Source organism: Lonchura striata, chromosome 13, assembly GCF_046129695.1.
Source record: "Lonchura striata isolate bLonStr1 chromosome 13, bLonStr1.mat, whole genome shotgun sequence".
NCBI lineage: Eukaryota > Metazoa > Chordata > Aves > Passeriformes > Estrildidae > Lonchura > Lonchura striata.
Genome location: NC_134615.1, coordinates 22,316,365 through 22,342,471, shown reverse-complemented (window position 1 = coordinate 22,342,471; position 26,107 = coordinate 22,316,365). Strand labels below are relative to the sequence as shown.

General features: G+C 58.2%; 1 protein-coding gene across 1 annotated transcript in view; it reads right to left on the bottom strand.

The window, feature by feature from the left end:
• ZFPM1 (zinc finger protein, FOG family member 1) overlaps positions 1–24,832 on the bottom strand; it is a 38,222-nt gene extending 13,390 nt beyond the window's left edge. The window contains exons 1-3 of the mRNA XM_077786392.1: positions 24,755–24,832; positions 9,018–9,149; positions 6,912–7,001 (exon numbers count right to left, since the gene is read on the bottom strand). Coding sequence (XP_077642518.1) covers positions 6,912–7,001; positions 9,018–9,149; positions 24,755–24,794 — 262 coding nt within the window. The 5' untranslated portion in view covers positions 24,795–24,832. The remainder of the gene's footprint in view (positions 1–6,911; positions 7,002–9,017; positions 9,150–24,754) is intronic.
• Between the last annotated feature and the right edge of the window lie 1,275 nt (positions 24,833–26,107).

Below are 26,107 nucleotides of genomic sequence, written 5' to 3'. Positions count from 1 at the left end.
CCAGGAGCAAAGATTGATCCTGTCACCACCCCATGGCCAAGCAGGCAGGGCTGGCACCACATTCCCGCCCATCCCGAGGGGCCAGGGCGGGCACAGGGGAGGGAGGAAGGGATGCACAATTCCAGGGAGGCATCCCCGAGCCTTCCTCCAGTGATGGAGATGAACGGGCACGGTGACCACAGCATTCCCAGGGCCAGGGAGAGGAATGGCACTGCCAGGAGCAGCACTGGAAGCTCTGGAGATGCAGCCACATGCAGGCACCTCCATTGGCTGTCCCTGTGGGAGTGAGCAGGAGGGAAGGGCAGAGGCTCCCCAGACAAACCCACTCATCCCTCATCCCACTCCCACTCCCACTCCAAGCTGTTCCTGCATCCCTCGGATCAAACCACATCCAAACCAGCTGCTCTGCCCCTCAGGGGGCAGCCGGGCTGGGAGGTCCCTGCAGTGTTTGCAGCTGCCTGGATACAGTCAGGACAAACACTGCCACCAGCGTGTCATGGGATCGTATCCCGGGATCAGCCGCCCTGCTCCGATTAAATCCAGCGCCCCGTGCCAGCCTGGGGGGCACGCCAGACCCAGCCCTGCTGATGGAGACACTGGGAAATGGGGATGGATGGGTGCATGGACCTCCAGATTCTTGCTAAGGAGCTGAGCAATTTGTTTGGATGCCATTCCCAACCTGTGGATGCAGTTTTGAGGCCAAGGGATGCGGGAGCAGCTTGGAATGGGATGGGTGGGCTTGTCCAGGGTGCCCCTCTGCCCTTCCCTCCTGCAAGGAGAGCAAATGGGGGTGCCTGGATGTGGCTGCACCCCTGGAACACCCAGCAGCACACGCGGGGGGGCTGCAGGAGCTGGCCTGGCAGTGGGATGGATGGAGGGATGGATGGATCCATCAATGGGTACCCAACCTCCCACGGCTCCCCTGCTCCTGCCTGGGGAAATCCGAGCTGGAGAAGCCCCAGTTCCCCCCAGTTCCCCCCAGTTCCCCCCGTCCCAGCCCCAGCTGCTGTTTTTAGCAGCGGCGAGAGCGCGGCGGAAGGAAGAAATCCTGACAACTCAACTACTGCAATGATGTGATGGCACCGCTCTGATAAGATGGAGGGAGCCGATTGGGAAGAGTCTTAAGCTGTGAACACGCAGCATCTCCACTCTTCACCTCGGCTCACAAAGGGAAATCTCTCCAAAGGGGCTAAGGAGATTATCCCGGCTTTGCCGTCCCGGGTGCTCGAGTAATCAGGGCAGCCTTGGGGGCGACAAAGGAGGGAGGAGGGTTTCAATCCAGCCTTGCTTGGGCTCAGCCTGGCCTTGCTCTGCGGGTGCAGAGGGGATGGCCGTGGCAGGTTTGGGGTGCTCTGGGGACGCCCTGGTGGGGCAGGAGCCAGGGGGGGATTTCTGCCTTTATCTCAGCTGCCCATCGCTTGCCACTTATTGATTGTTTGCTGCCCGAGTCCAAAAGCGACTCCTTATCGGGCTGAACCCTGCCCCCGGATAATGGAGCAGCCAGGCCCTGCCCCGTGGGCACCACCCGGCCCCTGGCGGGGCTGGACAAGGGGGGCTGCACCCCAAAAGGCTCCTGCTCGCCAGCTGTGGGGCACAGCTGGCAGGCGCCGGCGGCGGGGTGGCACCGGCCGTGCCCTGTGCTCCCCGGGATCAGCCCAGGGAAGCTGGGGTGCCCTGCCCCTGCGGGATGGGCTGATAAGGGATTTCCACCTTCGGGGTGTTGCTGTGCCTTGCTGGGATGGGGCTGGAAGGGTCCCTGTCTCCTGAGGGTGCCCATCCCAAGGGGTGCCCATCCCGCCTGACAAGGGGTTCCCAGCCTAGGGAAGAGCTGGGATCCTGCAGGGATGTGGATGGAAACGTTGGGAATAAGACCAGGAAAGGCTCAGGGAGGATGGGAAGCAGGAAAACTTCCTGGCTTCCCTGGGGCTGCCAGGCCCTCTGTGCCAGGGGTGCCCTGTCCCTGCCCTGTGCCCACTCATGGAGCCCATCCCAGGGGGCTGCCATCCCCATCCCAAGGCAGCTCCTGCTCCCGGGGCTCCTCCCCACGAGGGACATCCAGGGAACACAGGGGACCTGTGAGCACAGGGCAGGGGACAGGAACAAACACTGGGGAAAAAAACACCAGAAAGCGCTCGGGAAGGACGGGAAGGAGGAAAACTTCCTGCCAGGGTGGTGGGACCCCGTGCCAGGCACACCCTGCCCCCTCTGCCAGGGCTGCTGGGACCCCTGGCTGTGCCCGGGCAGCGGGAAGAGGGCACAGGGGGGCAGGAAGGGGAATGCAGGGGCCCCGGGGCGATGCAGAGGGAAGATATCCCACCCGGAAAAGGGGAGGGGGGTCCCTGCCACAGCCCCAAGTGCCCGTGGGGGGGTGGGAGAACCCCTGGGAGGAGGTACCCAGATGGAGGAGGGGGGATCCAAGCCCCAAATCCTCACTGGTCCTCAGATCCAGCCAGGCAGAGCAGCAAGGGGAGTGATGGACAGCTGTCAATCAGCAGCAGCCTGGAGGCATCGCCCTCAGGGCTGGCACGAGAGTGCACAGTGGGAAATGCCAGGGAAAATGGGAACAGATGCCTGGGCAACCCTCCCTCCACACTGCCACTGTCCCCAAAATCCCTGAGCATCCCTCCACATTGTCCCCAAGATTCTGAGCATCCCTCCCCAATGTCCCCAAAATCCCTGAGCATCCCTCCACCCTGTCACTGTCCCCAAAATCCCTGAGGATCCCTTCACACTGTTTCCAAAATCCCTGAGCATACCTCCACACTGCCAGTGTCCCCAAAATCCCTGAGCATTCCTCCACAATGTCCCCAAGATTCCGAGCATACCTTCACACTGTCACTGTCCCCAAAATCCCTGAGCATCCCTCCACATTGTCCCCAAGATTCTGAGCATCTCTCCCCAATGTCCCCAAACACCCTGAGCATCCCTCCACAGTGTCCCCAAAGATCCTGAGCATTTCTCCACATTGTCACTGCCCCCAACACCCTGAGTATCCCTTCACACTGTTTCCAAAATCTCTGAGCAACCCTTCACACTGTCACTGTCCCCAGCATCCTGAGTATCCCTTCACACTGTCAGTTCCCAAAATTTCTGAGCACCCCTCCACACTGTCAGTTCCCAAAATCCCTGAGCATCCCTCCAAAATGTCCCCAAACACCCTGAGCATCCCTCCACACTGTCCCCAAAGATCCTGAGCATTTCTCCACATTGTCACTGCCCCCAACACCCTGAGTATCCCTTCACACTGTTTCCAAACACCCTGAGCATCCCTCCCCATTGTCCCCAAAATCTCTGAGCATCCCTCTACCCTGTCACTGTCCCCAAAATCCCTGAGCATCCTTCCACACTGTTTCCAAAATCCCTGAGCATCCCTCCACACTGTTTCCAAAATCCCTGAGCATCCCTCCACACTGTTTCCAAAATCCCTGAGCATCCCTCCACACTGTTTCCAAAATCCCTGAGTATCCCTCCACACTGTTTCCAAAATCTCTGAGCAACCCTCCACCCTGCCACTGTCCCCAAAATCCCTGAGCATCCCTCCCCAATGTCCCCAAGATTCTGAGCATCCCTCCACCCTGCCACTGTCCCCAAAATCCCTGAGCGTCCCTCCACCCTGCCACTGTCCCCACACCGCTCTGGCCATCCTTCCTCTCAGCAACGTCCCCAGAGCAGTCGGAGCATCCCTTCACTGTACCAGTGTCCCCGAAGTGTCCCCTCCACCCCGCAGTGCCCCCAGGCCCAGCAGGACACCCCCAGCAGGGACAAATCCGGGACAGGTGCCACCATCCCTGCTGGGACCATCCCCACCCCTCTGGCAGGAGGATCTGCTGGGCACACCTGGGGCAGGGGGAGGATTTCGGGGTGCTGGGCACCCCCTGATTTGGGACTCTGGGGGTGCCAACTCCCCGAATGCCACGTCCCCCCATCCCCCAGCAATCTCCCACAGACACAACTCTCTGCTGCCCCGCTCCCAGCGATAAAAGGGAAGAGCTGGGATAATTCTTCCCACCCACACACGGCAGGGTGGAGGGGGAGGGCCGTGTCCCCTCCCCGGACGAGCCGTCCCCCCCATTGTGCCCTGCTCGCCCCGATAATGAACCTTGAGGTTTCCAGACAAGCCCTGGGCAGCCAGAGATTATTGAAGCAGGAGATAAACACAACCGAAGGGAAGGGGGAGCTGGGAGGAAAAAGGGGGGAAAAAGAAACCCAAAAAAACTTGGGAGTTTTAATTAGATGCACCAAAAAAAAGAGGAATTGCTCTGTGCCATCCTGATATGGAGGATGGGGGGTGAGGGGTTTGGGGGATCAGGAGAGGAGCCTGAGCCCTGTAATCAACCCAGAGGAAATTAGTATTAAATGAATATCTAATAATTAGTAATTAATTATTGAAAAAGGCCCAAACAGGCAAGACAGCAGCAGGGCTTGGGGCTCAGCAAACAGTGATGCTGATGTAGGGAAGGGGGTGAAGAATTCCCTGGGAATTCCCAGGTGGGACAGGGCTGGGTGGGATAATGCAAAAGCCACCCTGGGTTTGGTCACAGCTCCTCCAATGCCAGTGGCGTTCCCACAAGGGCAAAAGCAAAAAGCTCCATCCCACCTGGAGGAAAGGGAAGAATCCAGGATTTTTCCAGCCTCCCAGCAGCTCCCCGTGGGAATTCTCTGGTGGCTCACCATGAGGTTGAGCAGCCTGTCCCTGAGCAGGGCTCTCCTCTGCTGCATTCCTGCCCCAGGTGGAATTTCCCAGAGTTTTTCCTCTTATCCTTCTGGGAAAACTGGCTGGAATTGCTGAGGTTGGCCGGGCAGGGATGGGAGTTGGAGGCTGTGGGGTGCTCCCAAAATTCTCTGCTACCCACCCATCTCCAGGGCAAAGCAAAAGGAGTGGGAAAGGCACGGATGGAGGGGCTGTGGGGAGAGGTTTGGGGGAATTTGGGAAGGATGGGCATCCTGTCTCCAGGATGGAGGGAGCACAAAGCACGGCCATGCTCCATCCCCTGATCCCACTGGCAAGCAGAACACAGCCAGGGTGTCCCAGCAGCCTGGATGAAGGCCTGGCACATCCAGAAAGACTCCCAAATTTGGGATTTCATCCTCCAGCTCCCGAGACCTCACCCCTGCAGGGAACAAACCAAAATCTTCCTGCCACGGGCTGCCAGGCAGGCCCAGGACGAGGTCCTGGCAGGCCACATCCCCTCAGGACAGCGGGATGACCTTTGGGACCACCAACCCAGCGCGGGGACCCCCCCCAAAACTCCCAGGAGGGGACGGGGAGGCCGCGCGGGGCGCGAGCGAAGCCCCCGCGGGCGCGGCGCATCCTCGCGGCCGGCGCCCGGCGGATCCTGCCAGATAAAGCGGAAAATTCCGGCTGCCCCGAGCTTCCCTTTTGGCCAGCTCCATCCCTGATAAGCGCCGGGCCTGCAGAGCTCCTGATAGCCGGGCGCTGGCGGCGGTTGGCGCGGCACCGCGCGCCGAAATCCACGGCGCTCCGATTGCCGCCAGAGATGGGGCTGCCGGGCCCGATAATAAAATCTCTTTTACCTAAAGAATGCAAATAACCCGCTCCCCAAAACGGGAGGGGGAAGGGGAGGTATGGAGTCAGCCGGGATGCCCGGCTCGGGATGAGCGAGGTGTGGTGACCCCACGGGGAATGAGGGGGGGGATCTGTGGGGTTGGAGTTGCACCCCCCCGGTGCTCCCACCCTGCCCTGGCAGCGTCTGGGGGCAAAGGGCTGGGAGCAGATAAGGAGGAGCCGGGGGTGGCCTCGCAGCTCCTTCCTGCCCGGCACGCAGGAAGGGCCGGGATATCAGCGGGAGCTTCCCGGCGGGAAGGGGAGCGGGGTTCCTGCGGGGCCGTGGGGATTCGGGCAGCTGCAGGAGCGCGTGTGCTCCTTCCCAGGGCTCCCGCAGCACCCCCAGCCCCGTGGCCTTGGGGACACGGTGGCACCTGCCCGGGGTGTCCATCCCCAAGGGGCCACCGCTGTCCTGCGGCGGGGTCACGCCCAGGCAAAGCTGGGAGCTCCCCTGGGAGGAGCAGGGTGTGGGCAGCACCAACAGGGCCTGAGATGTGGCACGGGCATCACCCTGGGTGGTGTCAGGTCCCCCCGGTGCCATCCCCATCCCCCTGCCAGCAGCCGTGCCCAGCGGAACAACCCACAGCCCCGATCGAGGAGCGACGGCCACGAACCAAACCACGGGAAGTTCCACCTCAACATGAGGGAGCTCCCCTCGGAGGGTGGCAGAGCGCTGGCACAGCTGCCCAGGGAGGTTTTGGAGCCTCCCTCTCTGGAGCCATCCCAAACCCACCTGGATGTGTCCCTGTGTCACCTGCTCCAGGTGTCCCTGCCTTGGGCTGGGTGATCTCCAGAGCTCCCTCCCAAGCCCAGCCATCCCGTGATTCTGTGAATCCGTGTGGCACACGTCTGTAGCCCCGTGGCTTTGCAGACAGTGGGTGATAGGACTGGGGGTGCCCACAGGGCCAGCCCGGCCTCGCCGCTGCCCTGGTGCCCGCAGCCCTGGCATGGAGATACCAGGGGGAGATAGAGGCTGAAATCGCTCCTTGGGGTTTTGATAACCATCACCAAACCACCCCAGCGTCGCCCTTGTGGTTGCCAGGATGTTGGTGAAGTGCCCTGGTGTGACACAGGACGGGCCCAACCCCTGCCAGTGCCAGGGAGCGTGATGCCAGCTGCTGCTCCCAAATCCATGGTTTTACCATCCCAAAAATCACCCTGGAGACGTCAGGGATGACAACCACCACCTCACACCTTTCTCCTGCAGGAGGTTCTGGGGTTTGCAGCCTGCCCAGCTCCCAGTGCTCCCAGTCCTCCTCATACTGGTGTTTGCAAGAGGAGGCGAAGGCCGGAGGGCTGCTCCAGCAGCTGGAGTGGGATGAGCGATCCCACACCAGAGACTCACCTGGCCCATTCCAGGGGTCTGGCTCCTGGGGGTTCTCTCCAGGATCCGGCTTCTCCAGCTCCTTCGGACTCTCCGGAGCGTCTCTGGACTCTGCAGCAGGAGGGGGAAGGCAGCAGGTCAGGAGCAGGGAATTCCAGAGGCAGCATTCCACAGGGACAGCCACCAGCGACACCCAGGGCTGGGATGGGCACCAGGAGGGCATTCACATCCCCCCGGGAATGCCCCTCCACCCCAAAGCCCCGGCACACCCTTGGCACGCCGCGCCAGCTCGGCCCCGCTCCCCTCACGGCTCCACTTGCGGCGTATTCATAGCAACTCGATAACAATTATTTTCTCCATTAACTGCTGCTGGAGATGGGCTGATAAAGCCAATCTGCATATGACAGTGTGGCAGATTAGTGCCCAAAGTACATGTTTGCCTTGGCGGCCCGGGCGGATCGAGCAGCGCGGAGCCCAATCGATCGGCGCCGCCGCGGCCGCCCCGCGGTGACGTCACCGCCATTGGAGATTATTAATACAGGTGATAAGCGCAATGATTAACATCAAATAAATCAATCGCCGGGTATAAAAGTCCTATTATTTTTGGCTATAAATCAAAGTGCCTGGCATATCGATTTTTATCCATCGCGCTGAAAGCTTTAGTGGCCGTTATTGCTGCTCGGCCTTATCTCTGCTATCACCTCTTTATCGAGGCAGGCCAGTGCCAGGTGCAGCTCCGCGCCCCGGCTCTGGCTCCTCGCCCCCAGCCCGGCTCCCCCATCAGATAAGAGGCCTCCATTCCCTCCACCACCGAGCAAAGTTTGCCTGGGAGACCTCCCTGACTCAGATACTGGGGTCCCTTCCCTGCTCCACTTATCAGGTCCCCTCCCTGTTCCAATTATCAGGCTCCCTGCCCTGCTTTGCTGGAGGATCTCTTCCCTGCCCTGGCTGTTGGGGTCTTTTTGCTGAAATTGGGGTCCCTCCTTGTTCCAACTAGGGTCCACTCCCTGCCCCAGCTTTAGGGCCCCTGGCCTGCCCCAAATAGTGGGGTCCCCTCCACGTCCCAGCTACTGAGGTCCATTCTTTGCCCCTCATTATTGGGGTCCCATCCCTGCCTTGTGACCTCTCCCTTCCTGCTCCCGTTGGGGCTATCAGGGTCCCTTCCCTCCCCAAAATGTTGGGGTCCACGACTGTGCCAGCTCTTCCTGTCCCTTCCCTACTCGACTACCAGGATCCTTCCCTGTCCCAGCTAGGGGTGTCCTGCCCTGCCCCAAGGGTGGCAAGCCCCAGGTGTGGCTCCCTGGTGCCCTGTTTTGGGGACACCTCTGCCCCCGAGGCGGTGGGGCTCGCCGGGAGCCGCGGCTGGGCTCGCTGAGCCGGCGCAGCCATGCCCCGGCGCGGTTATCTCGAAGGGCACTGCAAACATTAACTGATTGGGATTTGCCCCCACCTCCACAGGAAGGAACTTAAAGGATATCTGGGACTGTTTCAGCCCGGCCCTGAGCTCGCAGCCACCTCTGGGGTGTGGCACGGCTCGGGCACGGCGGCAGCCTGGCGGCTGCGTGGGCAGCGCGGTGCCACCGACGGCCCCGTGCCCCCAGCCCACCCGTGGCACGGCCAGGGCCACCACCCGTGGCCTCTGGGGCTGCTTGGTGCCCCGGGGGAATCACTTGGCACCCCCCAAGGGACGTGACTTTGTCCCCCCGGGTGGGGGAACTTTGCACCCCAAGGGACGTGGCTTTCATCGCGGGCGGGGAGAGGAACTTTGTACTGCAAAGGATGTGACTTTGTACCCGAGAGGTCACTCTGCATCCCTGGGACGGGACGCTTTGCACCCTACGGGGATGTGACTTTGCACCCCAAGGCGGGGGAAGGCTCATTCTGCACCTAAGGGTCACTGTATATCCCAAAGGTCACTTTACATCCCTGTGAAAGGTGACTTTAAACCCTGACTTACGCCCCAAGTGACACGGCTTTGCAGCCTGGGCTGTCCCCAGGGTGCCCGGACGGATGGAACCCCCGGCGACACGGGGCTGTCACTGGCCCACCAGCCCCGAGGGGTGGCCAGGCTGCTTCCTAACGCCCATCCCGGTGGGGAGGGGACAGCAGGGACAGCCCAGGGCTCACCTTCACTGCCGGGGGGGCTGGAGGCGTCGCGCTCGGCCGAGCCCTCGCAGTCCGAGGTGGCCCCGTCCCTCTCCGAGGGGCTCTGGTCCCCCACCGGGGCGTCCTCGCCTTCCTCCATCGCTGCCAGGGAACCTGTGGGAACACGGACAGGGCACTGAGGAGGGCACAGCCAGAGGGAAAAGATGCCAGGGGTTTTTTTTTATTTTTCCCCCTTGGGAAATCGGGATGCTGGGAGGAAATGCCCCACAGGGAAGGAAGGGAAAGCCCTGCCCAGCCACCCCTGCGGTGCAGCATCTCCCTGGGGTCCCCTGCAGAGGTGGCCATGTCCTTGCTCCAGGTGTCCCCTGCCTGGGGCACGGTGGGGAATCAGCCTGGTGCACACAGATGTGGCGTCACCTGTCCCCGAAAGTGACCCCAGAAATGATCCCCACCCGGCTTTATCTGAGCGGTGACACAGACCCACTGCAGGGGGGACACGGGGGGACACCCCTCAGCCCTGCCATCCCTCTGGGCCGTCTCCATGGCAGCTGTGTCCCCAACCAGCCCAGCATGGTGGCACACGTGGATGGAGCCACACGACGCCGCGGTGCCGGGCCCCAGCCAGGCACAATCCGGGGATCACGGGGGGATCACGGGGGGATCACGGGGGGATCACGGGGGGATCACGGGGGGGATCCGAGCAGGGCCGGCCCGTCTGCAGACCTCAGCTGCTCGCCGTGACTCCAGGCATGTATATTTACAGCAGCAGAACAAAGAGCCCATAATCTATACAAAGCACACAACAATGAGCGTGAATAAAGAGGCTGCCGGAGAAGGGAAGGCAATTTATTCTAATTCTGCTAATTTCAGTTCCAGCACAATTAAAAAGGCTGTGATAATATTCAGAAACAATCGCCAGCTAACAAATCGTTTCTCCCGCTGTAAATGAAACATTGTTAGGCTAATTTCTTCCTTCACGCCTTCACGGCTCTTGGGCTTCTGATAAAGTTAACCCGACGCTCGCCTGCGCCGGGGTTTGGCACCTCCAGCCTGCCCAGGGAGGGGTGGATGGGGCAGGGATGGGATGGGTGGGACCAGGAGGGCACCTGGCACCCCCCAAGGGTGCCGAGACCACCCACATCCCAGCAGGGAACAGTGGGAAGCAGGAGCAGGATGGGGAGGGCGTTGGGTACCACAGCATCCTACAGGATGATGGGCAACAGCATCCCATCCGTGATCCCTGGCTGCATCCCAAATCCCACCCCGAAATATCCATCCCCAGCCAGGAGGGAAATGGGGATGCCCCATATAAATCTAAATGGATGCCCCATATAAATCTAAATGGATGCTCCATACAAATCCAACTGGATGCTCCATACAAATCCAACTGGATGCCCCATACAAATCCAACTGGATGCCCCATACAAATCCAACTGGATGCCCCATACAAATCCAACTGGATGCTCCATATAAATCCAACTGGATGCCCTATACAAATCCAACTGGATGCTCCATATAAATCCAACTGGATGCTCCATATAAATCCAACTGGATGCCCCATACAAATCCAGCTTTGAGTCCTGTGGTGTCACCACGTTCCTACAGGGATGATGGGTGGCCAACAGCATCCCAGTACCACGTCACTGGATCCCTGGATGCCTCCTGGGGTGACCCCACATCCCTCCTCCAGCTGGGATTTGGGCACTGTGGTGTCACCCAGTGCCTACAGGGGAATCAACAATCCCAGAATCTTGTCCCTGTGACCCCTGGGTGCATCCTGGGACCACCCACATTCCACGCCAAAGCACCCAGGCCCAGCCACGAGGAAGATGAGGATGCTCTGTACAAATTCAACCTTTCCAAACCTGGGGACGACTGGTGGCCAACAGCACCCTGGAATCATCTCACAACTCCCTGAGTGCACCCCACATCCCACCCCAAAGCGCTCCCGAGCACAAAGGGAGGTGGGGATGAATACAATAGATAAACATAAATAAAAATATAATAAAAATAAGATAAATCCAACCCTGTAAAACCAAGGGTTTGGGGACCACGGCGGCATGGGGAGGCTGGGTGGCCAACAGCACCCCAAAACCGTGTCCTTGGGTGCATCCCAGCCCCACTGCAGCACCCCACTCGCCCCCAACACGGGGACGCACCGCCAGCGCTCCCAGCTGCACGGGTTAAACCAACCACTGGGGGAAAAAAAATCAAAAAAAGGGGAAAAAAGGGGGGAAAAAAAAAGGCAGTGAGGGAGAGGGAGCGTGGAGCAGGAGTGGAGGGAGCGTCACTGCCCGGGATTGCTGGGAGCCCTGCACAGTTATCACCGCACACAGCCTCCCTCGGCTGGCCTGATCTGTCTATTCTTCATTAAGCAAATACGCTGAAATGGAAATGAAAACATAATAGCTATTTGATTCTCGGCGAGATATTTTGCATATTGGTTCAGTGCTGATAGTGGAATTTCATCAACTCCCTTTTTTCATGCTTTAAAACTGAATTACTGAGGCTGGTTTTACAGAGAGGGGAAGAGCCAAAAAACGCTCCCTTCCAAGATACTCCGCTTCGACGATTAACTCTTCTCCCTCCTTTTTTTTTTATTGATAACGAGCAAGGATTTCTTTTTTTTTTCCTTATTTTTCTTCATTTTTTCCCCTCAATAATAATAATAATAAAAAGACAGTGACTCAAAGCTGTGCCCGTGGCAGCAGGGCTGGGCCGAGGGTCGGCATTCCCAGGGAAACCCGGCGTTATCCAGGTAATGATTTGATCACTGCACTCCAATTAAGGCTCTCCCAGCGCGGGAACAACAAAGCTTTTCTCCATTCTTTGTGCTTAGCTGGTAAATTAAATAAAAGGCAAAAGAATATAGGGAATCGAGGAGGAGGAGGAGGAGGAGAGGGGGGATTTTTTTCCAGGCTGCCAAGAGCGAGACCCTGGGCGCTCGGAGAGCCGGCACGGAGACAAGAGCAAAGTGATAAGAGGCCTTGATAACAGATAGAAAATAGCAACAGCCACAGACTTTCCCACCAGCTCTGGAGCAGGGAGGAGGAGGAGGAGGAGGAGGAGAAGGAGGAGGAAGAGGAGGAGGAGTTCCCGTGGTGGGAAGCAGGTCCTGGATCGGGAACACGTGCAGGCTGGTGGCAACCTGCCTTCACCGGCTGCTGTCGGGTCCAAGTGTTTATTTTCAAATACGAATTTAAATCAAATTCTCCATCCGACTCCTTCCAATTCCCATCTCTGGAAGCGTTCAAGGCCAGGGTGGATGGGGCTGGGAGCAACCTGGGTGAAATGGAATGTGTCCCCGCCCGTGGAGGGGGAGGAAGGAGATGAGCTTTAAGGTCCTTCCAACCCAAACCGTTCTGGGAATCCACGAGCCTCATTCCTAAAAATAAAAATTCCTCCAAGTCCCTTTGGGCAGGGGATGAGTCCAAGGAGGGCTCTGGGAGTCAGGGAATGAGGGACAGATCCTGGAGTCTGGTGACCTCACATCCCAAACCTCCTCTCCAGGCACCTCAAAGCTCAGCTTTGGCTCTGGGTGTCACTGGAGGGGGACAGAAGGGACATCTCAGCTGTGCCAGGGCATCCTGAGGGATATTCCAGCTCCACCAGGCAGGCAGCATAATGGAGGATCCCTTCTCCATCCTTCCAGCTCCTCCTCATCCTCTTCTAAAAAACCACAATAATAATAACAACAACAATAATAAAAAATAATAATGAAAACCAACCCAAAAGCAGATGGGCAAGGCTCCAAAAACCAGCTTTTGGGATGCACAAAGCATCACCAGGCTACTCATCCATCACCTGACACTGGAAATGTGAAAATTCCACTCAGGCATCGCTTCCTCGCTGCCCTAAATCACCTTTTCCGCCCCAAATTCCAGAGCCAAGAGCTGCAGGAAGAGGCTGGTATTCCTCAGGGGAAGATGCTCCTGGAGGCCATCCCAGCTGCTCCTTCAGCCCTGGTGGTTTGGTGGCATCTGGAGCATCCCGGGATTCCCCAGGGTCCGGCGGCGGTGCCGCCGCGCTGCCAGAAACGCCCGGAGAAGAGCGGGCTGCAAATCCCACAAATCCCGGTATCTGATGGGCCAGCCGCCCGCTCTTCTCACCCAAATTCCTCCCTGGGCCCTCCCCGTGTTTGTTTTACCAGCGACCTCGGCTGCTCCCAGCCTTTCCCTGCCCATGGGACCGGGGATGCCAAGCCGGGACCGGGAATGCCAAGCCGGGACAAAGGAGCTTTGGGTGGACACCGATCCCACGGGACATCTCCCCTCGGTGATGCTGCACCAAATTCCCATATTCTGGGGTCTGTCTGGGAGGAAAAGGAGCTTTTGGAGCACAAATCAGCCTCCCCCCTATCAGCCTGGCTGCAGCATCCCAGGCCGGGCTCTTCCCATGGATATCTCCCCGTGAAGGATCAGCCCCGTGCACGGAGCCGATAGCGGCCGGGGCCGGCCCCAGGGGGCTTTATCTCCAATTTGGGGCCCTTCTCCATCACCTCCAGATAAAACTCACCCTGACCCTGCCCGTGGTGCCCTGGGGGAAAAGGGCAAAGGAAAAAAAAATATGGCTGGAGAATTGGAAAGTGCAGGGGGGGGATTTAGAAGGTATTGATCATGATTTGGTATTAAATTATTGCTGGTTTATCCAGGAGGTGGTAGGGATTGTTGATGGGGGATATTTATATCATATTTATATCATATATCATATTTATATCATATATCATATGATATTTTAATCATTATAATAATTTACAAATTAATGTGATAGACTTACTGCATTTTTGTATTTAGGCCTAATTAATCCATGAGGGGAACAGGGGACAGAGGTGATGCTGCAATTCGTGATGTGGAGATGCTCCAACTGCTCACGAGGGGCTTTATAATGATGAATATTATTACAATTATAATCTATTAGGCCTAATTTATACCAGGAAGGGGAATAAAGGGTGGTGGGGGAATAGAGGTGGTGGGGGCATGGAGCGGGGGTGGGTGATGCTGCTGTTTCTCATGGGATGGTGTTTACAGTAATTGTTAAATTTATAATAATGGTTAAATTTATAATAATGGTTACATGTATAATAATTATTACATGTATAATAATTATTATATTTATAATTACAGATATATTTATATATTGCATTTATAATAATGATTGCATTTATAATAATGATTGCATTTATAGCGTATATAGGTCTAATTTTTCCAGGAGGGGAACGAAGGACAGAGCAGGAATGGAGGTGTTGGGAAGGCTGGGATTTCTCGGGATGGGATGGGATGGATTGGGATGGGTTGGGATGCTCCAGCCACTGCTGGGGAGCTGCTCTGTCCCAACCACCGCAGCCTGGCCTGGTGGAAGGTCCCTGCTCTAGAACCAGATGAGCTCCAGGTTCCTCCCCAACCCAAAGGGTTCCAGGGCGAAATCCAGACCGCAGCCCTGGGACGGAGCCCCCGGAGCACCCCCGGGTGCCCCTCGGGGAGGAGCAGAAGCGGGGAGAGGCCGAGCCTGAGAAAGAGCAGCGCTGCTGATAGGAGAGGGATTGGTTTCAGCCGGGGCTGCCAAGCCCGGGCGGGATGGCGGCGGGTGCAGTTACTGAACATTCATCACTGCCTGAACTCTGTAACTTTATCAGCGGCGAGCGGCGCCAGCCACGGCCCCGCCAGCCCCGGCTCCGATGGGCCGATAAAGCCCCGAGAGATCCCGGCAGATTGGGGCGCTCCGGGGGCCGCCATTCCCAACGGGAACGGCCAGGCAGGGCAAGGAGCCGGGGGAGAAACGCGGGGACAATGACAACGGAGTGACTTTAGGCTTCAGATGGGCTCGATAAGGGCCTGATAGATTCGGAGAGAGGAGAACGCAGCCGTGCCCGGCGCAGCAGATGGATGGGGATGCTCCGGGAGAAGGGATGCGCTGAACGTGGGCTGGAGAGCCACCGGAGGCTGCTCGGAGCACCGCAGGGAAACTGAGGCAGCTGGCGAGACTGGCAGAGAAGGACCAGTCCTTCCGAGGCGTCTCCATCCAAACCCCATCCAAGAGCAACTTGAAGAGTTCATGCCCGTGGTGATCCGGGATGTGGGCAGGTCGGGAGCAGCTGGGTACGCAACAAGATGGGAAAGCAATTCCACCTGGGAAGATCAGGCTCTCTGCTCCCTGGCAAAGGGTGGAACTGGGGGAAAACCCCTCAGTTCTGACACTTCTTCTCCCACCTGGAATAAAGACATTCCAGGCGGGAAGGGCTGGGGGTGGGGATGCTCGGGCAGCACATCAATACTGGGTGACAGCGAGGACAGAGGTCAAGCTCTGGGCTAATCCAGCGACAAATTACCCGGGAGATGCCGAGCTGGAGCCATCCCCCTTCCTGTGGGAAGCAGCTCCAGGTCCTGCCAGGCCCACCCAAAAGCGATGGAAGGGGAACAGGGATGGGTTTCAGTGCCCACCCCAAGCCTTTCAGCCTGTCACAGAGGGATGGGGACAAGGGGGCATCAGCAAAGATGCTCCCAGTCCCGCAGGATGCCCGATCCCATCTCCCAGAGCCATCCTGGAGCACTCCAGGGCAACGAGCAGGAACTCTGGGGGCTCCAGGGGCAGGGAAGGCACAACCAAGTTGGGTAGCCCACGTGAGAGCAGCTGGCACCGAGCCTGGCACGTGGAGATCCCTGGGACAGTGCTGCTCCCCAAATCCTTCCCGGCCTTCCCAGCACCCCAACCCTCCTCTTCCTCCAGCTCCAGGCCCTTCTCCCACCCGGCTCCGTGGACACAGAGTTCCCTCCGTGCAAACGTGCCTGTGCTGCCTCTCTCTCTTTCTTTTCTCTAATTTTTTTTTTTTTTCCTGTTCTTGGCATTTTGGTGGAGCGAGATAAGAGCGAAAAACAACAGAGCTGCCCGGAGAGTGAAAAAGGGAGATAGATAACGCAGATACCGACTCCTACACAAAACAGTCCTGGCTTTATCTCTGCTTTTTATCACAGTTCCCCTAAAAAAAATAAAGAGAGCAGCCCAACTGGAATGGGGCAGCACATTAAAAAATGAACTTTATACTGTTTGCTCTTTAGTTTTATATTTAGATGAAACAGACTCAGAGGCTCGTGGTCGATACCTTTTCCAAACGGAGAAGTCTGGAAGCTCTGTTTGCTCCAGTGGGGATGAGTGAGGAAAGCCAAGGAGTTGAGGATGGGTAGGGCAGAGGGATGAGGCTGCATCCAGGGCAGCATCCTGCAGCAGGAGCAGCTCAGGCTGGAGGTGGCTACAGAAATGGAGATGCTTCCCGAGCATCCCTGGGTGCTGCCAGCTTGGGGACAGATCCCAGCCACCAGCAGGATCACCAGGTGGCACAGGTGGCAAAGCCCTGGCTGCAGGGACAGCATCTCCATCCCAGGGCCGTGCCCTGCGCCCAAAAATCCTCTGTCCCCCCCATTCCTGAGGCTGAGGTGGGAAGGGCGTTTTGGAGCAGCAAAAACCCAACTCCCAGCGCGCTGCCAGAAACAGGGAAGGAAAAAAAAAAAAAATATAAAAAAAAAATGGACTGGAGGTTTTTCCCCTCCCCTCGCACTCCCTTCCCTACCTTCTTTTTGAAAAACATAATTTATCTGTGTATTATCAAGAAATCCAGACACTTTAATCAGTGAGCTATGAAGTCAGTATTTCCATTCTTATCTGGCGGAGGAGTGGAAATGGAGAGCAGATAGGCAGCTCCGAGCCCGGCCGTGGTGGGGAATGTTAATGGCAGGAGCGGCGGAGCCATTGGCTACCGAGCTGCCGCTATCGCTGCCATTATCGCCGCCTTATCGCGGCAACCATCGCAGCGCAGTAATGGGGCCAGTTCAACTTTCCGCATTATCATAGGAGCTGCGAGTAGCATGAGAGGCCTCGCCTGGGAGACGGAGAAGAGAGAGAGAGCGGCCAAACTTCCCGGCGGAGTGGAGGGAAAAGAGGATTTGCCTCCCTGAAGTGGGGATGCTCTGCTTGCTGCTCGCAAGTGTCACGTTGCAAAAGCTCCTGGGTGATGTTGTGGGGGAGAAGCTTCAAAGCTGCACCCCCACCACTCCTGGGACTGATCCTATCGAGCATCGCAAAAGCTCCGGGTGTCAACCCTAAGGCACGTTCCCAGAGTCAGGGAAGTAGCCCCAAAACGCCAGGCACCAATCTCATCAATATCCCAAAACACCAGGCACCAATCTCATCAATATCCCAAAACGCCAGGCACCAATCCCATCAAGCACCCCAAAACGCCAGGCACCAATCTCATCAATATCCCAAAATGCCAGGCACCAATCCCATCAAGCACCCCAAAACGCCAGGCACCAATCTCATCAATATCCCAAAATGCCAGGCACCAACCCCATCAATATCCCAAAACACCAGGCACCAATCTCATCAATATCCCAAAACGCCAGGCACCAATCCCATCAAGCACCCCAAAACGCCAGGCACCAGTCTCATCAAGGATCCCAAAACGCCAGGCACCAATCCCATCAAGGATCCCAAAACGCCAGGCACCAATCCCATCAAGCACCCCAAAACGCCAGGCACCAATCCCATCAAGGATCCCAAAACGCCAGGCACCAATCCCATCAAGCACCCCAAAACGCCAGGCACCAATCCCATCAAGCATCCCAAAAGCCTGGGTACCAACCTGATCAAGCATCCCAAAACACCAGGCACCAATCCCATCAAGGATCCCAAAACGCCAGGCACCAATCTCATCAATATCCCAAAACCCTGGGTACCAACCTGATCAAGCATCCCAAAAGCCTGGGTACCAACCTGCTCAAGCATCCCAAAAGCCTGGGTACCATGCCAAGGCACATTCCCGAAGCTGCAGGGACTGACCTCCTGGGCACTGACCACAAGGCACATCCTTAAAGCCCCAGGAATCTGTAGGGAATCCCTAAAGTCCAGGGTGCCAAACATTCCCAAAATCCTGGGCACCCACCCCAAAGCCCACCCTTAAAGCAAGGGGTACCAACCCCATCAAGCATCCCCAAACCCTGGGCTTGCATTCCCAAAACTGCAGGCACCATTCCTAAATATTCCCAAAGCTCCAGGCATTGACTCCACTAAACACCCCAAAAATCTCCAGGCACTGACCCCACCAAGCATCCCCAAAAACGCAGACACCAATCCTAAATACTGCCAAGGCTGCAGGCCCTGACCCCATCGAAGATCCCAAAACCCCAGGCACTGACCCCCAAAATCTCCAGGCCAAAACCCCAGGCACTGACCCCAAAATCTCCAAGCCATGACCTTACTGAGCACTCCCAAAACTCCAGGACCCGAGCATCCCCAAGCCCTGGCACTGACCCGGAGGCGCATCCCCAAATCCCGGGGTCAGCTCCCGGCCGGCCAAGGCCGGGGGAAAACAATGGATCCACATTTCATCAGATGAACAAATCAGAGGAGCACATTTCCTCCACGCACTATCGAATGGGAGATGTCAAGAAAATATGTTGATGTGAGAAAGAGGAGATAAAGAATTATTTTGGAGGAAAAAAGCCGTGGAAGGCTCTTATCTGGAGTGACTCATAGGCACACACTCCTTAACCCCACTGCAGCCCAAGGTCAGCAGTTGCATTCCTTTCAGCATTTCAGCCCTTCCAAAAAAACATGTTGCTGCAGGAACAATGCGGAGCCTTTACCGGGCAGCCATCGGAAGAGGGAACTGTATTACCCCGAAACACTTGAACTTTCCTGATAAAAGGAGCAGCAGGACACAGCCCGGCCAAGCTGGAGCGGCCAAAAGCCCTGAGTCAGGCAGCAAAGGCAGTCATGGGACGTGGCGCAGAAAAAAGGGAGATATTGGCCTCCTGCTCCCATTCCTGCTCTTCTCCAAAGTGGGGGAGCCGATTCCTTGGCTCCACAGGAAGAAAATCCATGTCCTCAGCATGGAGCAGAAGTGGAATGTTGTGCAGGGCTGGTACAGAGGCCTTTTCCAGCTTCTCCAGTGTTGGATGCTGAGAAGCTCCGGGTTCCTCGCTCCTGCCGTGCCCCCGTTGCTCTGGGCAGCTCTCAGCTCTGCCTGTGCCTCTGTGGAAACTCTGAGCTGCTTTTCCCTCCACGGCAACGCTTCCCAAGGCAGATCATGGCTTTTTTTTTGCAGCAGGACGCATGGAAAACATCCTCAAAACATCCTCTTCCTTCGGCCAGCAGAGCTGCATTTGGCCCCAAATCCACCAGCAGCACGCAGGGCCCAGCAGCTCCATCCCCAGCCCTGCTGCCCCCACCTCGGGCAGCGCTGTCCTTTCCTCTCCCAGGGCTGGGAATGTCCCACAGCACGGCGATTCCTGCGCAGGGATGGATGTGGGGTGATGCCAGGCGACCCCGCTGCCATCGCAGGAACCTCGGATCACCTGTGCCGTGGCACTGCCTCCTCGCCCAATTCCCGCAGCAGCCGTGGGGAAAGGATTGCTCTCCTCCCAAGGCCTGCTCGCCCAGCTGGCCCCATCACAACCTGGCCAAAGGGGAAGCTGCAGCTTGCTCGGTGGCCTCGTGATTCACCGTGGAAAATAAGACCTTGCCCAACTCCAGATGCCGAGGTGTGAATCCCGGCTGGAGGTGCCTTCCCCGGGGTGCTGGGGACAGTCCATCAACGTGGCTCCGTGCCCACGCTGGGGACGGTGTGGGGGCATCCCCCGGGGGCTCACGAGGAGGAAGAGCAGCTGCAGACACAACACCAACCCAACCCCAGCACCCACGAGCCCTGGAAGGAGCTGCTGGCAGCTGCAGTGCTGCCCTCCTGCCCCACGGCAGAGCTGGTTTGGCCATGGCCAGCCCAGCTCCCCCAGCATCCTCCTCATTCCCCTCTCCTGCCCGCTGCAGAGATGGGGATGGCCAGGAAGAGCCATCCTGGGATATGCCCCCAGCATGGCCCCAAAAGGGCTCGTAGGGTTCCCTGGCATCGAGGGATGCAGCGTCCCACGGCTGGCAGGGCCCGGGTGGTGGCACTGGGCAGCAGTGCCATCTCTGCCTTATCCATGGTGAATGGATACGGTGAATCCATGGTGAATCCATCCACCTTATCCATGGTGAACCCATCCACCTTTTCCATGGTGAATGGACATGGTGAACCCACCCACCTTATCCATGGTGAATGGATACGGTGAATCCATGGTGAATCCATCCACCTTATCCATGGTGAATGGACATGGTGAATCCATGGTGAATGGATATGGTGAATCCATGGTGAATGGATATGGTGAATCCATCCACCTTATCCATGGTGAATGGATATGGTGAATCCATCCACCTTATCCATGGTGAATGGATATGGTGAATCCATGGTGAATGGATATGGTGAATCCACGGTGAATCCATCTACCTTATCCATAGTGAATGGATATGGTGAATCCATCCACCTTATCCATGGTGAATGGACATGGTGAATCCACGGTGAATCCATCCACCTTATCCATGGTGAATGGACATGGTGAATCCATCCACCTTATCCATGGTGAACGGGTTTCCTGCTCTGAGCTGTCCCCTTGGCCACCAGCTGTTCTCCTGGAGCTGGGGCCTGCAGGGATGCTCACACCTGCAGCACCGGCTGTGGGAGAGGAGGGAAACTTCTTCCAGCATCCCCTGAGGCTGCGGCAGCCCCTCCACGGGGCAGGAATGTGACCCGTGGGAACCACCTGGGGCTGGGCTGGGAGAGCTCCCCACGCTGGGCTCATCCCATGGGTCACCCCACATCCCACCCCACCCATGGGGACCACAATGCTCCCCCAGCCCTGGGAGTCCCTGATGTCACCCACGGCATGTCCCAAGAGGCCGGTGGCAGCCGGGACGGGCAGAGCCACTGCGGGGGCAGCTGTGCCACGGGGCTTTGCCACCCGCGCCCCTGGCAGCTCCGATGCCACCGCGCCAGGGCTGGCAAAAGCCTCGGGGCGTTTGCACAAGAGGGGAGGGGTTGGCAGGCAGGCAGCACCCGTGGGTGTAGCACGCACGTGGGACACGGGGATGCCACCCTGGGGATGCCACGAGTGGGGCTGGGAGGGCTGAGGGAGCCCCGGGATGTGCAGAAAATTCCGGTTTTGGGAGCGGAGCTGGGAGGTTCTGCTGGGACCCGGCTGATCCCGGGAGCAAACCCTCCCCACCCCACGGAGCACCTCCCCAAACACCCCCACCCTGGAGGCGGGGATGGGGAAACTGAGGCACAGCGGTGGCGAGGATGGAAAAGAGCGCAGAGGGAAAAACAGGCAAAAAAAACCCCAAAAACACAACAAGCAGAGGAGGTTGAAACAGAGTCACCTGAAAGGGAAGGACTCAGGGAGGGAAGGCAGAGGGAAGGAGCAGCGGGCAGGAGGCGTGCCGGGAGCATCCCACGCCACCGGCTCACCACGCCGCCGCTAAAAATAGACGCTGGCTTGGCCACTGTCATCTGCACAAGAAACGCAATTTTCCAGGCTCCCGGGAAGGGGGAAGGACGGCTCTCCCACGGCCACCCCCTGCCCGGCTCCACCGTCCCCTTCCCACGCGGGACCGGGGAGCAGCCGAGCGTGCGGGAGGAAAGGGAAAAAATAAAACCGCCCGAGCCAACACACCCCATCATCAAGAGACGGCGGCTTTAACAGCGCAGCAGATCGCGCTCCTTATCTGACACCATCTAATAGCAATTAGAGAAAATCCACACGCAAAAATACGACGGTGTTTTCACCTCTCCCCCCTCCCGCCCCAGAATGGGAGATAATCATCAAAAAAAAGTCAAAGCTCTCATCAAACTAATGCAACATCTGCAGCCGATAACAGGAGCTGGGGGAGCTCGGCTTCTCAACCCAGCTCGCTTCACGGAGCACGTGGAGAGGGGGAAAACCACCCCACCACCTTGAGAAATAAAAACACACACGCAGCTGCCCCCCATCAGATAATTAAAGTGCCTCGCGTTAATCACATTTGCAGTGGAACAAATTGTTGGAGCCCTTTTGCCCCTCTTTGCTGGGTTTGTTGTTGTAGCGAATCCTGCTCCGGTCTGGTGGGGAGAGATAAGTGGCGCTTATCAACCCTGGCAATCTCTATCAGGATGGAGATCGGGGCTTGGCGCTTATCAGGAGCTCAGATCTACTGTAGCCGAGCGCGGAATAAAAAGGGAAAAGGAAAAACAAAATAAAACCGCCACAAAGAAAAAAAATAATAACCACAAACAGGCCCCTGCAACTCTGACAAAACATTCGCTTCCAGCTCGCTTAGGAGCAAAAAAAAAAAAAATCTGTATTAAAAGAAGAAGGGAGGGGGAGGCACATCAGCGCGATGAGATCAATCTCTCGCTTATCAGGCTCCCCCATCGCAGGACCCGGCGCTGTGAAAGCACCGGCAGCTGCCAGAGCCTCGCTCATCAGCTGGGCGCCCGCGCTCCCATGTTTGAAGTTAATAAATATAACAGGCTATCTGGGTTGGAGATCAGCTCCTGCTCCCTATCAGCCCCTCACATCTATCTACCAGCAGAACAAAAGACAGACACACACACAAAAAAAAAAAAAAAAAAAAAAAAAAGAGAAAGAAAAAAAAATAAATAAACCACCCCATAAGGCAGAAGCAGCTGCAGGGAGGTTGGTGGTACAGGCGGGGATGGAAAGAAACTGTCCTCTGCGGGCAGGAACCCCCAAAAATGAAAGGCAGAGATGCTCGGGGTGTTTTCTCTGCTATCAAAAGCCACCATCGCGATGCAATCGGCTTTCAAAGGCTCCCCACCGCTGCCGGGGGGCTGGGAGGGAGCGGCACCCCCGGCCCCTCCATCCCCGCACGGCTCCAGCCCGGAAAGGCAGCGAGAGGAGGAAGGTTAAAGCAGCTGGTTAAATATAGTCCGGTGTCTGATCTTTGTCTTATCTCTGCTGGCGATCGCCCGCTCTCCCGGCGATCTCCCCGCGAGCCTTAATCTGCGCCTCGCATCGGGCTTAAAAAAAAAAAAAAACACCAAAAAAAAAACCCCAAAAAACACACCAAAACCCCAACCCCACGAGAGAAGGCGAAGCCAGAGCGAGAGCATCGCGTCACCCAGGAAAATAAAATCAGCAGATAGCAATCTGGAGGAGGTTTTTAATGCTCCAGCCGAGATGATAAGGAAGGATAGACTTTGTGGAAACAGGTCCGGTCTGTACATGAGAGGAGTCTGGTTACCGGAGCCCTGATTCATGCATACCTTCCCCGGCCGAGCAGCGGCAGGGCGCTCTCGCCGCGCTCGCCGCCTCTAATGACTGTTTTCATGTTGACACATACAGGAAGGCTTCCAAGCTCTCAGCTTTTAATCAGTTTTGGCCATCGCCGGCGGCCTGAGATCAGCCTCCCACTTTATCATTTCTTCACATCTCTGCAGAAAAGCAGCAGAGGAAGGAGATACCGAGGAGCCGCCGTCCTGCCTCAGTTTGCCCAGTGAAGGGTGCTGGGGTCGGGCATCCCAAATCCCAAAAGAGCGGCCAGGATCCCGCAGGGAGCGGCGGCATCCCAGCGCTGCCGCCCGCTCCGCTCCCGAGGCTCCCGGCTGAAGGAGCCGCAGTTACCCAGGCAGGGCTCGCAGGGCTTTTTGGCGAAATAAAGCCGCGGAAGTTGGAGAAAGCCAAGCCAAAAGAGAAAAGTATCCCGAAAAAAAAAAAAAAAAAAGGAGGCAGCTGGGACTATTTTTAACTCTCCCCGGGTAAAAGTCTAGCTGAGCGTTATCACCACAGCAATCACCCCAGGCAGGGAAACAGGTAGGTGCAACTCAGCCTTGCAATTATTTCAGGAGAAAGATAAAGGTAGATTATCACATGGTGGCCAGCCTTTCCTATCCTCCCATCTCCCTCTTATCACCAGCTCCCATCGACTCGAGGGGGAAAGAAAAAAAACACACACACACACACCGGAGAGGAAGGAGAAAAACCAAGCTGAGCCCGGCACCAAAAAACTTCCAGCACTTCGCAGGATTTCTCTGCCTTGCTGGTACATCCTCGCTGGAGCAAAAGAAGAGCTCGGTGGGCTGGAGCGTGCTGGGCAGCGCGACCCTCTGCGAAGCCCGCTCCGCAGGGAGCCCGGGGATGCGCCCCAAATCCCGGGGGACCCCGCGGCTGCTCCTCCCGGCCACGTCCCACCTGGGCTGGGATGCAAAGCGCGACCCGGGGGGACACCGGGCACGGTGGGGGTGACAAGGACAGCGTGGCCGGCGGGGAGGGTGGCACACGGGGACGATGGCACGGCGGGTCCAGCAGCGCCCAGGCTAACGGGGGTCCCCGTGCGGGAAGGGGAGCCCTGGCGGGGTCAGGGCGCTGGGAGCAGCCGCTGGCAGGGCTGGGGTGCCCCGGGGTGGGTGGGGAGCCCCTGGCAGGGTGAGCCGCCCGGAGGAGCCCTTGGCAGGGCGGGGGTGGCCCGGCGGCGATCGGGAGCCCCGGGGGGGGGTTTGGGGAGCCCCCGGCCCTGGCTGCCGGCGCAGGATGGGAGGCAGGCGGGGGAGATAAGATCACAATTTCAGGCCGTCCCGACAGAGCGATGTTATCAGGACGGGACTTGCAGAACGGAATATTTTAAAGCCTTATCGGGGCCCCCATCGGGAGCCGGTACCGGAGCCACCGCGCTGGGGCGGGGGGGAGGCGGCGCGGGAGGGGGGGAGCGGCGGGGACCGGCGATGGGCCGGTAGCGGGAACCGGCACCCACGGCGGCCGTCCCGGTGTGTCCCGGGTGTGTCCCGGGTGTGTCGCGGGCGGACCGGGGGAGGGGTGCAAAAAAATAAAAGAGGCACGGGGGGGGGGGGTGGTGGTAAGGGGCGGGGGGGTGGCGCAGCGGCGGTAGCGGCGACTCACGTTTGATCTGCCGGGGGTTGCTCTGTTTCCTCCTGGACATCGCTCGGCGAGGGGCGAGCCCGGCGCCCCGGCTGGCGGCTGGGCGGGCGGCAGGTGGGTGGCGGCGGGCGGGCCGCCGGCTGCTCGCATGCCCGCCCGCCCGCCCGCGTGGCCGGGGCCGGGCCGGGCCGGGCCGGGCCGTGCTCGGCGGAGCGAAGCCGCCGCCGCCGCCGCCGCGGGATTTTCTCAATGGGCGCCGCGCCGGATCAAACCCGCGGAGCGCTCCGGGGGGCGGGGCCAGCGCCGCCGCCGCGGCCGCCCATAGGCCCCCGCCCCCCGGGCCACGCCCACCGGATGGCGCGCGCGCGCGCGGCGGGGGCGGGGCTAACGGCGCGGGGGGCGTGGCCTCGGGGCTCCGCTGCACCCCCCCACGCTCCCCAAAAATGATCCCAAAGGTGTCCCCAGCCCCGCTCTGAGAGCCCCGGGAGGCTCCGCCCGCCCCTTTGGGTCTCTGGCCCCACCCCGCTAGGTCGGAGCCCCCCTTTTGGGTTTCACAACCCGGCTGCAGCATCCCGGATTTCCACTTTGGGGTCTGCAATTCTGCTTTGGGGGTACCCAAATTCACCTTTGGGGTTCCTTGTGATGTCTCTGGGAGCTCCCACGCGCACAGCGATGCCCCCGCTGGAAGCTCAGTGCCCGCGCTGGGTTCCACTCCATCTGTCTCAGATGCTCAAAGCTTCTTATGGGGCCCCCCAAACCTTCCCCAGAGACTCTTTGGGATCCCTTAGAACCCCTCTCATTTCCAGACGAATCTCCAAAACCTCCCCCTTGGCACTTCCACGCCCACCGTGACCCTGGCTCAGGGTGGGGCACACCCCGGGACACCCTGGGGTGGCGTAGGCGTCCTGGGGTCCCCCCTTGGCATCATCCCAGCCAGGTGACCTGTGAGCCTGAAGAAATTTTGGGGTGAAATGTGCGTTAAACAGGAGCCACTTCGACTTTGAACCCATAATGGGAATATTGTCCTGTGAAAAATAATAATTTCTCCCAAACTGGACCTTGCCCGTGGCTGACCTTGGATCAGGGGGATTTGCTAGTGGGGACAGCTGGTGGTCCCCAAATATCAATGGAGTTTTTGGGTCAGTGGAGGGGGCTGGTGGGCTGCGGGGACATGGCACAGCTTGGTCATATCCCTTCTCCATCTCTCCCCGGACACGGGATGTGCTTTTTTTTTCCCCCTTTTCTTATTCCTTTTCTTTTTTTTAAAGGGTTTTTTAATTAACTTCCTGTTTCAATAGTGGGATAATGAGTTTTAAGCAGCGCATGATTCCAGTAAAGAGGTCAAACCGGCAATGAGGATGTCAAAAGAAATTA